This window comes from Xiphophorus hellerii, chromosome 20 (assembly GCF_003331165.1).
Source record: "Xiphophorus hellerii strain 12219 chromosome 20, Xiphophorus_hellerii-4.1, whole genome shotgun sequence".
In the NCBI taxonomy this organism is placed as follows: domain Eukaryota; kingdom Metazoa; phylum Chordata; class Actinopteri; order Cyprinodontiformes; family Poeciliidae; genus Xiphophorus; species Xiphophorus hellerii.
In genome coordinates, this window is record NC_045691.1 from 2502952 (window position 1) to 2520142 (window position 17191).

The window sequence follows — 17191 nt, forward strand, 5'->3', positions numbered from 1 at the left end:
TTCAATGATCCAAGACATACACTGATTCGACTCAGGGAAACACAGTCTCCTCCCTCACTGTGGTAACAGTTTGTTTTGAACAATAAAATATGGACAGGAAGGATTTTCATTTTTACCATCCAATGATAAAAATCCCCAAACTGCAGTGTCATCATGCTTCTGTGTAGTGACTGCTGTAGGAAAATCAAACACTCCACTGTTTTACATGGATTTGTTTGTGATGCTCGAACAAAAAGCGAAAATCACTTTAGAACGATGGCTGAAACATGGCAAACATGCAACATATTCAGGGTTTAAGGAATAGAAAACTGGGATCTGAACATTAAAATGTGTGTAGATGTAACTCTGCTCAGTGTTGGAAACAGAAATAGCTTCTAGTCAGTTGGAGGTCAGTGATATTTCTGTCACCTCCACGTGAGGAGAAGCAGTGTGTGAGTGTTTTTTTATTATTATTTCCATTCAAGTCATCCAGAACTCTGTAAGGCTTGACGTGATCCTGAAAACCAAACGATAAAACAACATTCTTGTTTATGTTTTTGTCTAAATGAAGCTTTGTCACAGATCTCTTTGTGTGCATGCTCTTCACAGCTATGTCCACTGATGTGCTCCGTGTCTTTGTCCTGCCGACATTTCTGCCTGCACACCTCAACATGTGACTAATTCTCAGTCTCAAAATGACTGCTGTACTTTTTCTCTTTCTTGCCACATGCTAACTAAAAAAATCAAGCTAACCACACCAACCTCTGAAATTCGTGGACCACTGTAGTAAGTTTCCCTTTACTCTGATTATTAGTTTCTAGGAAGGTAAACAGGAAGATCAGTCGTTGGATTCCTACCATGGTGGTAAGGAGCTGAGCATGCCTTCCTGACATCAGGACCTACTTTCACTATTTTAACTTCTCACTATAATTTCAGTATGTCACAAACTAACAACTGTGTAAATTATTTTAGATGTATTAAACAGGAATATGACAATTATCCATTGTTCAGTTTATTTCCATCATCATCATCATCATCATCAATCAGAGGAATGGTATCTTATCAACTAGAAAATTTCGGAAGAAATTTAGCCGGGGCCTGCCAAGGCGCGCCCGTCGGGCTCGGGCCCGGCGTCGTCGCGCCACAAATCGGCGTCGACGCTAAAGAACGCCGCGACGTAATCAGTGGCACGCGGAGAACCGCAAGAACGTTAAGCGAGGCGGACGTGCACAATTCGGTACGATTTAAAATGTTGTCAAGGCTTTTATTTTGGAAGTTTTGTTAAACTTCATTTCAAAGGGCCAAACTAATCCCATGCGTAATAGTCCTTGGGTTAAAATAGTTATATAATGCTCAAAACACAAGTAGCTGATGTAAAAATATTCAAGGCTTTTATTTTGAAATTTTCAGTATGCTTCATTTTAAAGTTCTGAACTAATACCACGTGTAAGAGTGCTTTGGATGAAAAAGTCAAATAAAGGCAAAACAGAGCAATTACGTCATGTAAAAATATTCAAGGCTTTTATTTTGAAATTATTATTATGCTCCATTTTAAAGTTCCGAAGTAATCCCATGTGTAACAGTGCTTTGGATGAAAAAGTCATATACGGCCAAAAAGAGCAATTACATGATGTAAAAATATTCAAGGCTTTTATTTTGAAATTTTCAGTATGATTCATTTCAGAGGGCCAAACTATTCCATTGTGTAACAGTGCTTTGGATAAAAAAGTCACATAAAGCCAAAAAGCGCAATTACCTGATGTAAAAATATTCAAGGCTTTTATTTTGAAATTATTATTATGCTCCATTTGAAAGTTCCGAAGTAATCCCATGTGTAACAGTGCTTTGGATGAAAAAGTCATATAAAGCCAAAAAGAGCAATTACGTCATGTAAAAATATTCAAGGCTTTTATTTTGAAATTTTCACTATGCTTCATTTCAAAGGGCCAAACTAATACCATGTGTAACAGTGCTTTGGATGAAAAAGTCAAATAAAGCCAAAAAGAGCAATTACATGATGTAAAAATATTCAAGGCTTTTATTTTGAAATTTTTGTTAAGCTTCATTTCAAAGGGCCAAACTAATCCCATGTGTAACAGTTACTGAGTTAAATCAGTTATATACAGCCCATAGCAGCAAGTAGTTCTAAAGGCCAGTTCTCAGTCCTGATCTGTTTCAACTGAGGATAGATAGAACTACAGTGATGCGTATTTGTAGTCCAAATCAGCAGCCAATAGCCTCTTGAGTTCCGTTGCTATGTTAAATAAGTTTCTCACCAAGGTGTGAACTGTTAGTGAAAGAGCCTGAGAGCCTCAGAAAATCCTGTCGCATCACTTTGCTCTGAAGCACCGTGACAGAAAACCGTACGGTCTAGATAAATTTCGAAAACATTTTACCGGAGCAGACAGGCGTATCAATGTGAGGACCGATTTTGATACTAATCGTGCGATATTTGTGGGCGTGATGGCGATTTCAAAAATGATTTGGGCTGAAAAAGTTGTCTTGATCTCCCACTCTAATCAGCGAGAGAAGCACTCTAACTTTAGGAAAAATGAGAAAGTTTGGGTCGCTTAGAGGCAAATTGTGGACACACCGTAACTGGTATCGACGAGCCGTCTTCACTTTCGAAGAGATCACAGACGTATCTACAAAATGAAATTTGAATGGCATTTCTAGGCAGTGTTGTATAGTAACGAAGTAAAAATACTTCACTACTTTACTTAAGTATATTTTGGAGTACTTCATACTTTCCTCGAGTATGAAAATTTTTGATGACTTTCACTTTTACTTCACTACATTTCCGAACTTAATTGCGTACTTTTACTCCGATACATTTTCAATGTGTGGTTTAGTTACTCGTTACAAAAAAGCGAGAGAGAGAAACAAAGTGTTTTGACCCCACCTACTGATTAGCAAGTAGGCTACCGAACAAAGTCCGTAGCCTGCTTGCCTGGGCTTGTTCATCACCTCCAATAGGATACACCTGTTTCGCTTCTCCCATTGTTGGGGAAATCAGAAATCAGAACACCGTACAGCGGATGGGAGGGAGGGACGAACACAGAAGAGTGCTGCCCGCACTGACGCGGCTCAGGGATTACGTGACACGCAGCGCCGTGCCCTATAATGCACTGTAAGCTATGTAATGTGTTTGAGGCAGTTGACCAAAATCCCGGACAATTTTTAAATTCCCCCCGGACATCTTTTTAGGTCTGAAAAGTAGGACATGTCCGGGAAAAAGAGGACGTCTGGTCACCCTAGTTCAATGGGGGACAGAAGCCATAGCGATAGCAATTTAGACTAAATTTAACGAATATAGGAAAGGCATGCAAGTTCAAAACCACAAACCATTAACATGTGCTACTCTTTAAAACTGGAACAATTTATTAGCAGGTTTAATTTTGTCTGCACTTGGTTGGGTACATTATTTTAAGTTTATTTGACAAGTTTACCAAAATATAAGAAATGTCATTCACACTTGCCTTGTTTTACTTTTTACTTGTACTTTTCATTACATTACTTGAGTACATCCATTTTTACAGTAATTTCCATACTTAAGTACAAGACGTTTCAGATACTTTAAGACTTTTACTCAAGTAACATTTCAGTCAGTGACTTCGACTTTTACCAAAGTCGTATTTTGGAGAGGTACTTGTACTTTTACTTGACTCTGAGATTTCAGTACTTTATACAACACTGTTTCTAGGTGAATTTGTGACGACACAGAAAATCCTCAAAAATAGGGTATTTCTAGGATTTTTCCCATTGACTTATAATGGGTTTTTTTTCGTAGTTTTTTGCGAATTATGTCGCCACGTTAACCCCAAATCCCACCACAAGTAATAGCTCCAATGGCGTGAATTTTCTGCACGTTTTGATACCTCATTTGTAGGTGTGCACCCAGCGGTATGAGCCGCATTAACGGTGACGGAAGAAAAATAAAGAAGAAGACTAGAAAATTTCGGAAGAAATTTAGCCGGGGCCTGCCAAGGCGCGCCCGTGGGGTTCGGGCCCGGCGTCGTCGCGCCACAAATCGGCGTCGACGCTAAAGAACGCCGTGACGTAATCAGTGGCACGCGGAAAAAATGCAAGGCTTTTATTTTGAAATTTTCAGTATGCTTCATTTTTAAGTTCCGAACTAATACCACGTGTAAGAGTGCTTTGGATGAAAAAGTCAAAAAAAGCCAAAAAGAGCTATTACCTCATGTAAAAATATTCAAGGCTTTTATTTTGAAATTATTATTATGCTCCATTTTAAAGTTCCAAACTAATCCCATGTGTAACAGTGCTTTGGATGAAAAAGTCATATACGGCCAAAAAAAGCAATTACATGATGTAAAAATATTCAAGGCTTTTATTTTGAAATTTTCAGTATGCTTCATTTCAGAGGGCCAAACTAATACCACGTGTAACAGTGCTTTGGATGAAAAAGTCATATACGGCCAAAAAGAGCAATTACGTCATGTAAAATATTCAAGGCTTTTATTTTGAAATTTTCAGTATGCTTAATTTTAAAGTTCCAAACTAATCCCATGTGTAACAGTGCTTTGGATGGAAAAGTCAGATAAAGCCAAAAAGAGCAATTACATGATGTAAAAATATTCAGGGCTTTTATTTTGAAATTATTATTATGCTCCATTTTAAAGTTCCAAACTAATCCCATGTGTAACAGTGCTTTGGATGAAAAAGTCATATACGGCCAAAAACAGCAATTACCTGATGTAAAAATATTCAAGGCTTTTATTTTGAAATTATTATTATGCTCCATTTTAAAGTTCCGAACTAATCCCATGTGTAACATTGCTTTGGATGAAAAAGTCATATACGGCCAAAAAGAGCAATTACGTCATGTAAAATATTCAAGGCTTTTATTTTGAAATTTTCAGTATGCTTCATTTTAAAGTTTAAAACTAATCCCATGTGTAACAGTTACTGAGTTAAATCAGTTATATACAGCCGATAGCAGCAGGTAGTTCTAAAGGCCAGTTCTCAGTCCTGATCTGTTTCAACTGAGGGTAGATAGAACTACAGTGATGCGTATTCGTAGTCCTAACCAGCAGCCAATAGCCTCTTGAGTTCCGTTGCTATGGCAAATAATGGTCTCAGCAGGTGTGAGCTGTGAGCTCTGAGCTCTCAAACACACAAGTGTGTTTGAGCAAACACACTTTACTGAAAAAAAGCATTGGAAACAAATCCTTCTTGTTCGGGAACCGTAATACATATTGGAAAAGCGTTTTAAGCGTATGACAGTTCAATGTGTCTTCTGCGATAGTCCCGAGATTCATATCTGTACCTCACTCAGAGCATTTACAGTGATGAGAGAAAGAAATGTTGTGCCCAGATATGAACCGAGATGGGCTGTCACTCTAATTTGAAGAAAAATGAGAAACTTTGGGTCGCTTAGAGGCAAATTGTGGACAAACCGTAACTGGTATCGACGAGCCGTCTTCACTTTCGAAGAGATCACAGACGTATCTACAAAATGAAATTTGAATGGCATTTCTAGGTGAATTTGTGACGACACAGAAAATCCTCAAAAATAGGGTATTTCCAGGATTTTTCCCATTGACTTATAATGGGGTTTTTTTCGTAGTTTTTTGCGAATTATGTCGCCACGTTAACCCCAAATCCCACCAAAAATAATAGCTCCAATGGCGTGAATTTTCTGCACGTTTTGATACCTCATTTGTAGGTGTGCACCCAGCGGTATGAGCCGCATTAACGGTGACGGAAGAAAAATAAAGAATTATAATAATAAAGAGACGCTTGTTGGGTGTAGAGTAATAGGTTCCTGCCATTGCTTTGCATGGCAGGCCCCAACTAGAAAATTTCGGAAGAAATTTAGCCGGGGCCTGCCAAGGCGCGCCCGTCGGGCATGGGCCCGGCGTCGTCACGCCACAAATCGGCGTCGACGCTAAAGAACGCCGCAACGTAATCAGTGGCACGCGGAGAACCGCAAGAACGTTAAGCGAGGCGGACGTGCACCATTCAGTATTATAAAGTAAGTATATCAGCTAAAATCAGCAGAAACGCTAATGTTAGCAAAATCAATAAACTATATGCATATTCCAGTATACTGAGTTTTGGTTTTACATTCATTCTATTTAAATGTAGTTTGTTTGTGCTTACCAATGTTTTCTGGCCGGATGTCAGGCACCGTTTTCCCCTGGTCAGTTCGTCGATGTCTGGTTTTAGTTCTATTCTGTGGCAATCCGCAAAACGGCGTGTAGGTTTTCGTCAGTAATGCGCGATCTGTGCTTGGTCTTGTTTAAAGTCATTATTGAAAACATCTGTTCGCACAGATAGGTGCTTCCAAACGTGGACAAAACACGAGCTGCATGGAGTCGAAGCTGTGGCATCAAATCAGGGGGCAGTAGACGGTAAAAGTCCTCGATTGAAACATCACGGGACTTCGCTCTTTAGCTTGTTAGCTTGTCGATGTTTCAGTTTTATTCGCTGGGAAAATTAATAATCAGCTTGAGGTGACTCTGCTGCACTCTAGTGGCGAGAAGCCGTAATGTTGGTTGGTAAGAATCGGAAGGCATTATGGGATATGTAGTTTGTAGTCAATTCGTCCTCAAAACCTATTTTAAGTCAATCAATGGGGCTGTAAAACGGTGGTAGGGGGGAGAGGGCCACATAAAATGACGTAGCGGGCAACATGTGGCCCGCGGGCCTTGAGTTTGACACATGTGCAATAGAGGATCTATCTGCTGCTCATGCAAAACAGTCTATTTTAATCCCATGTGTAATAGTCATTGGGTTAAATCAGTTATATAATGCTGAAAACGCAAGTAGTTGATGTAAAAATATTCAAGGCTTTTATTTTGAAATTTTTGTTAAGCTTCATTTCAAAGGGCCAAACTAATACCATGTGTAACAGTGCTTTGGATGAAAAAGTCAAATAAAGCCAAAAACAGCAATTACCTGATGTAATAATATTCAAGGCTTTTATTTTGAAATTTTCATCAAGCTTAATTTTAAATTGCCACACTAATCCCATGTGTAACAATTGCTGGGTTAAATCAGTTATATAAAGCCAAAAAGAGCAATTACGTCATGTAAAAATATTCAAGGCTTTTATTTTGAAATTTTCAGTATGCTTCATTTCAAAGGGCCAAACTAATACCATGTGTAACAGTGCTTTGGATGAAAAAGTCAAATAAAGCCAAAAAGAGCAATTACATGATGTAAAAATATTCAAGGCTTTTATTTTGAAATTTTCAGTATGCTTCATTTCAGAGGGCCAAACTAATCCCATGTGTAACAGTGCTTTGGATGAAAAAGTCATACAAAGCCAAAAACAGCAATTACATGATTTAAAAATATTCAAGGCTTTTATTTTGAAATTTTCATTACGCTTCATTTTAAAGTTCTGAACTAATACCATGTGTAACAGTGCTTTGGATGAAAAAGTCACATAAAGCCAAAAACAGCAATTGCCTGATGTAAAAATATTCAAGGCTTTTATTTTGAAATTATTATTATGCTCCATTTTAAAGTTCCGAACTAATCCCATGTGTAACAGTGCTGTGGATGAAAAAGTCATATACGGCCAAAAAGAGCAATTACGTCATGTAAAATATTCAAGGCTTTTATTTTGAAATTTTCAGTATGCTTAATTTTAAAGTTCCAAACTAATCCCATGTGTAACATTGCTTTGGATGAAAAAGTCATATACGGCCAAAAAGAGCAATTACGTCATGTAAAATATTCAAGGCTTTTATTTTGAAATTTTCAGTATGCTTAATTTTAAAGTTCCAAACTAATCCCATGTGTAACAGTTACTGAGTTAAATCAGTTATATACAGCCCATAGCAGCACGTAGTTCTAAAGGCCAGTTCTCAGTCCTGATCTGTTTCAACTGAGGATAGATAGAACTACAGCGATGCGTATTTGTAGTACAAATCAGCAGCCAATAGCCTCTTGAGATCCGTTGCTATGGTAAATAATGGTCTCAGCAGGGTGTGAGCTCTGAGCTCTGAGCTGTCAAACACACAATTGTGTGTTTGAGCAAACACGTTTTACTGAAAAGAAGCATTGGAAACAAATCCTTCCTGTTCAGGAACCGTAATACATATTCAAAAAGCGTTTGTAGCGTATGACAGTTCAATGTGTCTTCTGCGATAGTCCCGAGATTCATATCTGTACCTCACTCAGAGCATTTACAGCGATGAGAGAAAGAAATGTTGTGCCCAGATCTGAACCGAGATGGGCTGTCACTCTAATTTGAAGAAAAATGAGAAACTTTGGGTCGCTTAGAGGCAAATTGTGGACAAACCGTAACTGGTATCGACGAGCCGTCTTCACTTTCGAAGAGATCACAGACGTATCTACAAAATGAAATTTGAATGGCATTTCTAGGTGAATTTGTGACGACACAGAAAATCCTCAAAAATAGGGTATTTCTAGGATTTTTCCCATTGACTTATAATGGGGTTTTTTTCGTAGTGTTTTGCGAATTATGTCGCCACGTTAAGCCCAAATCCCACCACAAGTAATAGCTCCAATGGCGTGAATTTTCTGCACGTTTTGATACCTCATTTGTAGGTGTGCACCAAGCGGTATGAGCCGCATTAACGGTTACGGAAGAATAAAGAATATTAAAGAGACGCTTCTCTCCGACAATAGTAATAGGTTCCTGCCATTGCTTTGCATGGCAGGCCCCAAATATTAAAGAGACGCTTCTCTCCGACAATAGTAATAGGTTCCTGCCATTGCTTTGCATGGCAGGCCCCAATTAATGCAGCGAAAGCAGGGCTGCTTTTCAATGATAAGAATGTTAATATCATAACTCTGTGTCCAGCAGGACGACCATCGACAGGTTTTAATGCGTCTTCTTTAAGTCTCCTGAGTGGTCTAAACAAAACCCGTCAGCTCTGTTTAAAATGTGTGGAATATTAAGTTGGGTTTTGATTCAGCACCAAGTGGGTAATTTGAAATACAGTCAATATAATGATATGTGACACGATATAGAAAATATTTTTATTCCTATGTTAGTGGCTATAAAATCCCATAATTCATCAATATGGTCAATCAGCATGCAGCCAAAAAAATTCACAGTCACTTGGAAGACTTCAGACTTCAGATCATTCATATCCAAACCATCTGTCATCATCACGGCGTTTCCACAGCAATCAGCTCATATAGAAGCAGCATTCCCATTCTTATCGTGAGACGCAGAGAAATTTTCCAGGAAGAATCTTGCAGCTACATGTCCTTGATCAAATAAAGGTCACCTGCATGCTTTGACATTTGGAGGAATGCTCACTTTGTTTCTACCAATCAGATTAGAGGATTAGTTCAGAGATTACCACTACAATCACAGGAGTTTTTAGCTGTGAATAATTCAAGTGGAAAAAGGTGCAGGTCCCATGGTGCAACACGCTGAGAATCCAGTAAATCTCAGACAAGCTTTTGCCACATTCAGTCATGAAGTTTTTCTCAGACTCATGGTAACCAAAACACAGCGAGCATTTCAAATGATTTAACAGGCACAATAAAGCAGATTGCTTCTTGAGTGGTTGTTTTGAAACGTGGTTATGAAAAGCTGAATTTAAGACACGAATGGATTTCGATTCTCAAACCCCATTTGTAACATATTTCAGCTCTTTGCTCACAAGTTGCATGCTGATTGTAAACCTCAAGGCCAAACCTTGAACAGAAGCTGTGTATTTAGACACGCTGCAGGAAAAACATGAAAAACCAAAAAAATGAAAAACTTCACTTCCCTCATTCATTATAAACCAAAACTGGGAAGTTTTCGGCACCAAAGCCAAAGGGAAGGGGGAAGATTTAAATAACATCTCTTAGATTCTCAGCCTGAGTGTGGAAGCTGAGCAATGCGGCTTCATCACCTCACAATAAAGTGAGCGCGACTTATTAGAGCTGAAAAAGTCCCTGACTCAACCGTTAAGCTATGTGAAGCACGAAGTTATTCAGAATTTATTTACGATTCTCTTCAAAAGCTTCAGTGGCACAAGGACAGTCGATCACCGAAACATCACCAACTATTGATGCCTTTTATGAATCATTGTCTTCTCCAGGAGTTACACTTTAACTGGTATTTATCACAGGATTAAGTTAGGAAATAGAACACCTGAGTCAGATGAAAAATGGCATTAAAATGAGATTTTTTTCTGGAGAAAGTTAAGAGATGAAAAACAGAGCAGCTTTTCAGCTCTTAACTCAAATCTAAAGCACTTATTCTAATATAAGGAGTTCAGTAACACACTGCAGAAGCAACAGCCAGGAAAGACATTCTGCTCAATGTGTTAGAACCTGAAACCGCAACTAAGGTATTTTCAGAGTTTGCCTCCATGCTGTGTGATCGCTGCAGAAGCTGAGCTACAGTATAAACAGTGTTAATCTTCAGGTTTCATGTGTGTGTGTGGGTGTGGGGGGGTGTGTGTGTGTGTGTGTGTGTGTGTGTGCTGGCTGCTGGTGGGGAAGCAAAGGGATCGCTTCTAAAAACAAGTGAATCAAGGCAAGCTACCTCTTTATAGCAATAAAAGCCTTCAGCCACACAAAGCTAAGGTGAGTGTTGAGGTGAATGGCTGTGTTCAGCAGGTTTAGAGGAACAACGGCACAGTCAAAGTTCAACATGTCCTTCATTTTCACAACATGCAAATCTTAATCTTTTTGAAGATTAAAACAGAAATATTATGACTGAACTGTCACTTGCTTGGAGTTGCATCGTTTTCATAAACTAATATTGATTTTAAATCATTTTTATTTAGAGCAAAATAAAAAGTTAAACAAAAGTTAATTTGTCTGATTTACTAAAGGAGCAGTATTATGTGTTTTCTATTTTATGGCACAATCAAATAATTATGTTAACTTCAGTTGTTTCAATTTTACACCATAATTAAGTAACCATGTTATCATTAGTCACTATAAAAATGTGATATCAAATATGACTTGAAAAAAAACTGACTGTAATTTGAGGCCTTGAAATTGGCCTCTGTCTCTTTAAGATCTCCTGCTCTTTCTGAAACTCCGCCTTCAGGAAGTTGTCCCAACATGGCTCCTCTGTTGACAATGGACTTCAAACTAAGTAACCAAAAACTATCCTCTAATAACTAAAATATATGATAAAGAACATTCGATATTCCATCAACACAGCAGCCTGTTGATGTTAGCTTCCACTGAGCTGATTCCCATAATTACTGCATCATCATGTTTATTTAACACAAACTTAGGCTGAACAAACGACTTATGCATTTATAGATTCCTAGCTGACTGTTTTCTAGTTCTTAATGTTTCACAATTCTTATAATTTAACAGTTTTTGTAAATGAATGAGCAATTAACACACAATTAATTCTTTAAGTCCATTAAATCAATCCAATTTTACAAACTATATCCTGATAGTTAGTGAATTTGATCTATGATGTTTGCCAAACCCTTTTATTGGTTGGACAATATATCCTTGTAGTTCATTATTCTGTCATTTTATTTTTGCTTTTAGGCATTTTTATCCTAATATAGTTAGAACTCTACAACCTTCTGTAAGCATAAACTGTGTAAAGACTATATAAAATAACTCAAATATATTCTTCAAAATGTTTTCCAGGGTGGTTGGATCAATAACTGACTTCAGTAAGAGAGAACAGTAAACCAATCGGGTAAATGATGCTCCTAAATACCTCAAGAAGTTTGTCAGAAATATTTCTCTTGCAACAGGATCTCAGTTTTATCTGTGTATCAAGTTAAATCTCAAGAGATTATACAGACTATTCCCAGAAAACCACCGGGTGGTTTATAGGAGGTATACTGCCACCTTGTGGTTAAAAGGCAACAGCACAACAATTTCCCAAGTTCACAGGTAAAAATGTAAAAGTTAACTTTCATCTGAGGAAAAAAAAATGCAAGAAACTTAACTCTTTCTTATGTTTCCAGCTCATCTGCTACTGTTATCATAATTTGCATTGTTAGTACCAGCAATTAAAATAACATTAATTGTTTTTCATGTTTTTAATTGTTCAACTGAAAAATGTTTACAAATGGATATGATTTAAACACAAAAATACAAATCGGGATAAAAAATTATTAAATGAAACCTTTCAAACTTAATATTTGTGACATAATGGACTACTGAGACACATCTACATAATAACTGGGATATTAATGAATCACAATTTTAATTAAAAAAACGTATGCCTGCCAATACTTCAAAAATACAACCTGGAATCACAATGAGACATTTTGTGACACAAGTACAGAATGTAAAACTAACAATTACATCAAATCTGAAAATATTTATATCCTGAGCAAAGTCAAATGAAGTACCCACCGACGAGTTCAACAACAGCTACACAAAATAAAACTAAAAAATGCTGTCATTCTTATCTTGCTCCAATTCTTCACTCAAAAATGTGTCTGCAGGCAACTTAGAGTGGGAGAAGTTTTACTCGTGAAATTAGAAGTATAATCAAGGCAGAAACAAAGAAAGTGGGCAACACTTTACAGCAGACATGGACAACAAACCGGCCGTCCATCAAGCGTCTGGTTTCAGCCCACCCTGAGGGGCGGAGCTACGAGAACCACGCCGTCGCCTCTGACAAACAGCATGGGGATGTTTCTCTTTGTAGACTGAAAAACAGCATGAAAAACAGTCGTATGAAACTGTAATCTTTCATTTTTAACTCAAGTCTGCAAACGTAGTTATGAAACATATTTAACCTGGAACCACGTTTAACACATTTCTCCAGACATACTCTGCTTTTTAGTACCTACACTAAGAGATTAAACTTTTTAAACTGTTATGCAATCTTATCCAAAACATAACGGATCTCTGCAGATGGCAACTGGATCCCATTACGTTTTAAACTCAAAAAGCGCAAAAATCTGACCGTCAGGCATCAGTTAAGATAGTTAAAGGACTAAGGAAGTCAAGTAGAGCTGTGGAATATATTGTGTTGTAGTACAAAAAAAGAAAATTACAATAGGTTGCAGGTATAAAAATATGAAATCCCACCGTAAATTGTAAGTACCACACATTCAAAGTCTGCATGCCAGTGATGCATATAGACAAACTGGCCTTGATTGACCAAATGTATATTTTTAGTAGCTGTGATGCTAAACTTACAGAAAATGTTGTTGTCAAAGTGATGATGGGAAAGAAAGCAGCATCAAAACACAAAAAGCAGTTTAAAACAGACTGACTTTCTAACACTGTAGATGATAGAGAGGTGAACTAAAGATTGCATAAATCTGAACAGAAGTGTAGAAAAAAAACAACAAAAGGAAAACGGGTCCTTTACCTTGTAGAGTTCCTCATACGTCTCCTCATCGATCTCCACGGTCGTCACCGTCTCCTCCACATCCCCCAGGATCATGTTCAGGTGCTGATCATACGCCTGGGACAACATGAAACACGTGAGTGAGGTCAAAGATCTAAACTGACAGAAGTGGATCACCTGATCCAGTGATCCAGTGAGTGTAACTTACATGCAGACGGCCCCGGAGCTCCCGGTCGTTCCTCATCTTGACATAGATCCGCTCATCCAGACTGAGCCTGATCAGGTCAAGCGGCTCCTCGACTGTGTTGGTAGTTGGTTGCTGCAGAACAGAATGACAGTTATTTCTGTTTTCAAACAGAACCTCTATTATTCTGCCATAGCCCCTCAGAAACAAATAAGTAACAGACTTACAGGAGTTCAGGGATCAAATCTGTTCACTAGGGATTTATTATTATTTTGGTTCTAGTGGACTTTAACAGACAGGAGAGCTGCGTCTTGAGGGCGATACTGTCTGTTGATTGGATGCCCAAGCTACCATTTCATATGCAATGCAACAAATCTGTTAATTTGAGGCTTACATGTATATGAGTTGTATATTGTATATTCTTATTTTGTCCTTTAAGTGAAACAAAAGCAATGTGTTTTCCAACAGAGTAAAATAAAGTTTAAATAATCACAAGCTTTAATAATAACCATAATGGTGCAGCCGTCCAGAACAATGCAGTGTTGCACTATTGCCTCTCACTGATGAGCCTGACTGGTTTATTAGCTGAATGTGCACAAACAAAACTGATGGTCATGTTATAAAAAGTAGCAATTTATTTGCCGTCTGACCTACAATCTCACCTGATGATGGTCAGTAACAAGAATTAAGAATTATTTATGACCCCGCATGGAGAGCCCCAAAAATGTTAGACCTATTAAAAATATACAGAAATACTGGAAAACTCGCGACGAAAAATAATTAGAAGCTTTTTGTTCTTAAAACGCAGCAATAAAGGCTTTCAAAATATGTGCAGTAAAAGTTACATTACCTGGCATTCATCACCCAGTTGCGAAGGGAAAGCGAAAGGACGAGCTCGTGAAATGAATTACTTCAATCAATCAATCAATCAATCAATCACATTTTATCTGTATAGCACATTTCAGCAGCAAGGCATTTCAAAGTGCTTTACATCATAAAAACACAGAAACACAATGCAGCATAGAACCAACAATCAAAACACGACATGAATCAAATCAACAATCAAAACACGACTACTTTATTTTGTACTTTATTTTGTAAACGGGTGACAAAAAAAGATCAAAACACGTTTTTATGATATTCACGACAGCATTCTATGCTGCAAGTCAGGCTAATTCGGCTAACTGGTTTCACAGGCCCGAACAGGCTCGTAAAGGTGTTTTTAAAACCAAAAGTCCACACTAAGCGTAGAAACTCAAACAGAAGTCTGATTATATCGCTAACATTTTACACAAAGTCAATACACCAATGACATAATAATAATTTCGGCTTAATTCAACACAGCAGCACAAACCTGCTCGACTTCGTCCGCCATGTTTCTTTAAAATTACGTCGAGCGGAGAGACGGATACGGAAGTTGCCAGGTCCGTAAAAAAACACTATTTCAGGCAAAAGCAAAGAACACCTGCTCCGTTCGAAGAAAATGGCTTTTATTTCTCCCTTTCTTAATATGGACAGATTATACGGTGCTCCAAAAATCGATAAAAAATAACCTTAAATTTATTTTTCTCTTACTAAAAAATATATTACATAGATTTCTTTGTTTGCAATTAAAATGTAACCCATATTTTATTTGTGAAGCCCTTTACAATTATTAATATTTACATCTTTGCTGTAGTTTTGCTTGATTAGTCGTTTACTTCCAGGTCCCGAAGTATTCACTCTACAAGCTCGATATTACGTGTGGGGGTTCGTAATAACGGCAAAAAGAACAAACTTGGCAACCCGTTTCAGGAGCATAAAGCGCGTCCTCTGTTCCTTCTTTCCAGGCCTTTCCATAATCCCCATCGCATCCCTGAGGTAAGAAAATCAACCGCCAAATCTGTTCGTTTTTACTATACAAATCCTTTTTGCTCCGTTACTCCGATCTGTTTTCCGAGTTTAACGTTTGTAAAACATCATGACCCATTTAATAATTAATAATATAGTGTATCAATGTATATTATATTCAACTACAATGGAGTTCATTGTCAAATAAACCAGTTTAATGTATTCAATTTTGTAAATAAGACGTTGTTGCCTTTTTCTGAGCTTGATGCCATTTCATTCTTTTGTATATTGTTTCTTCATGACTGTTTCTCTGCTACTCTGTGTGTGTACAGCAGTGCTTGTGACAATGTGTCCCTCCTCTGTCCAACAGACAGCCCAGTGCCCCATACTGGGTTTGTCAGCAAACTGAGGAGGCAGATCAGAGCAGTGGCATTACCCATTCCATCCTTAGCTGCCAGGTTGCTCTGTGGTGGAAGAGATCCCTGCAACAAACATGTCAAACGTGCATCCATAGCCTCTGTCAACTAACACTTTATGGGTTTTGTGAGCTCGTTAAAGAAACCTGTGTGTGTGAAATCAGGCCATGCAACCTTCTCTTTGCTTGTATCTGGATCCTGTACTTACAGCATGCTGGTTTGCACATTAACTTGTTATCAGTGACTGGTTGCTTAGTGATAACCAACCTGCATGCTGTCTTGTGTTTGCTCAACAGGAACGTAACCAGCCACAGGGTGGTGCTGGAACAAAGACCAACGATGACATTCCCCTCTGGTTTTGGTTAGAGCTCATATTGGCACAAAAATAAACATTTCTGGAAGACAAACAACAATCTGCTCTCCTGAGCTTGTGCATTTTCTGTGTTTTATTGTATGAAGAAGATTCAAAGTAGACAGTTAGAAATTGGGAACAATTTTAACAGGTTTTATCACTATCTATAGTTTGTGTTTGATTTTGTCATCTTTCTAGGTTTTGATTATGACTTGTTGTAATTTTCAGTACTTTTAATACATTAGTCTCTTCCAGAGTTTGGTTTTGTTACCTTTCATCACACAATTTTTAAAATAGTTTTTGTACAAATGTTTCTTGACTCTAATTTTATCCCCCTCAGTCATATTACAAATTAGTAGGTTTTAAATGTCATGATGATTGTCTTTGTTCTTTTGGAAGTCCAACAATTATGAGCAGTTTTTATATTAATATCCATGGAAATATTAAGTTTTATATGATTTCATCAGGGGAGTTGATCATTCTGACCATACTGTTAAGATTTGTTATGCTTTTTTTATGAATGTTTTTTGTTAAAAATAAATTTCTTTTTGTAAGTTGAACTGAATCCTCACCTTTACAGGTAACAACACTTTGGTTTTGCATTCATGGCTCCACCTTGATAAGCAATGGACAATTAAATGAACAGAATTAATTATGCAAAAATCAGTTAAAATGCAGCATTAGAATAAATTATAAATTATTTGATTTCATTCTGAATCAGATGTTTGACAAGAAATGATTTAACATAAAAACAAATATATCAATATTCACAAAAGGGATATCTTTTTAAAGATCATCATTATTAATAGAATAACCAAATAAAGTCTTTATAGATAAGTACATAAAATTACTTTATAAAATAAATCAAAACCTTTTGCTGTCGTCTGTCAGCATTTTTTATGGTAAACTTTTAAATCTAATGAGGCAGTTGCAGTTTACCTTATGGCCACAGGAGGACGCTGGCAGATCTAGTGTGGTTAATCTTTCCCTGTCTGACCGGTTTGACTAGGAAGCCAATTTGAGAAAAAAACCTATAAAAAGTCATCAAAGTATTTAAGGCGTTGTCCTTTAACAGATCTGTGTGTTTTGCATCAATGTCGTCAATGAAAACATGCATCTGCTTGGAAACTTAATTTGATTCAAAACCAACAAAATGAGCAAAATAAGGATTGTTTTCATTTTTGTGTTTC

General features: G+C 37.4%; 1 protein-coding gene and 1 long non-coding RNA gene across 2 annotated transcripts; one reads left to right on the forward strand and one right to left on the reverse strand.

Annotated features, from left to right (window-relative positions):
* Positions 1 to 11936: 11936 nt before the first annotated feature.
* lsm3 (LSM3 homolog, U6 small nuclear RNA and mRNA degradation associated) lies at positions 11937 to 14820 on the reverse strand. Its single transcript, XM_032550304.1, has 4 exons — positions 14758 to 14820; positions 13428 to 13538; positions 13241 to 13336; positions 11937 to 12569 (listed from the first exon to the last, which is right to left on the reverse strand). The coding sequence occupies exons 1-4, from the start codon at positions 14776 to 14778 to the stop codon at positions 12489 to 12491; spliced, it is 309 nt and encodes a 102-aa protein (XP_032406195.1). The 5' UTR covers positions 14779 to 14820; the 3' UTR covers positions 11937 to 12488.
* Positions 14821 to 15087: 267 nt separating this feature from the next.
* LOC116709967 (uncharacterized) lies at positions 15088 to 16561 on the forward strand. The gene is made up of 2 exons (XR_004337012.1): positions 15088 to 15263; positions 15946 to 16561. It is a non-coding gene; the product is annotated as an uncharacterized LOC116709967 (long non-coding RNA).
* Positions 16562 to 17191: the final 630 nt, after the last annotated feature.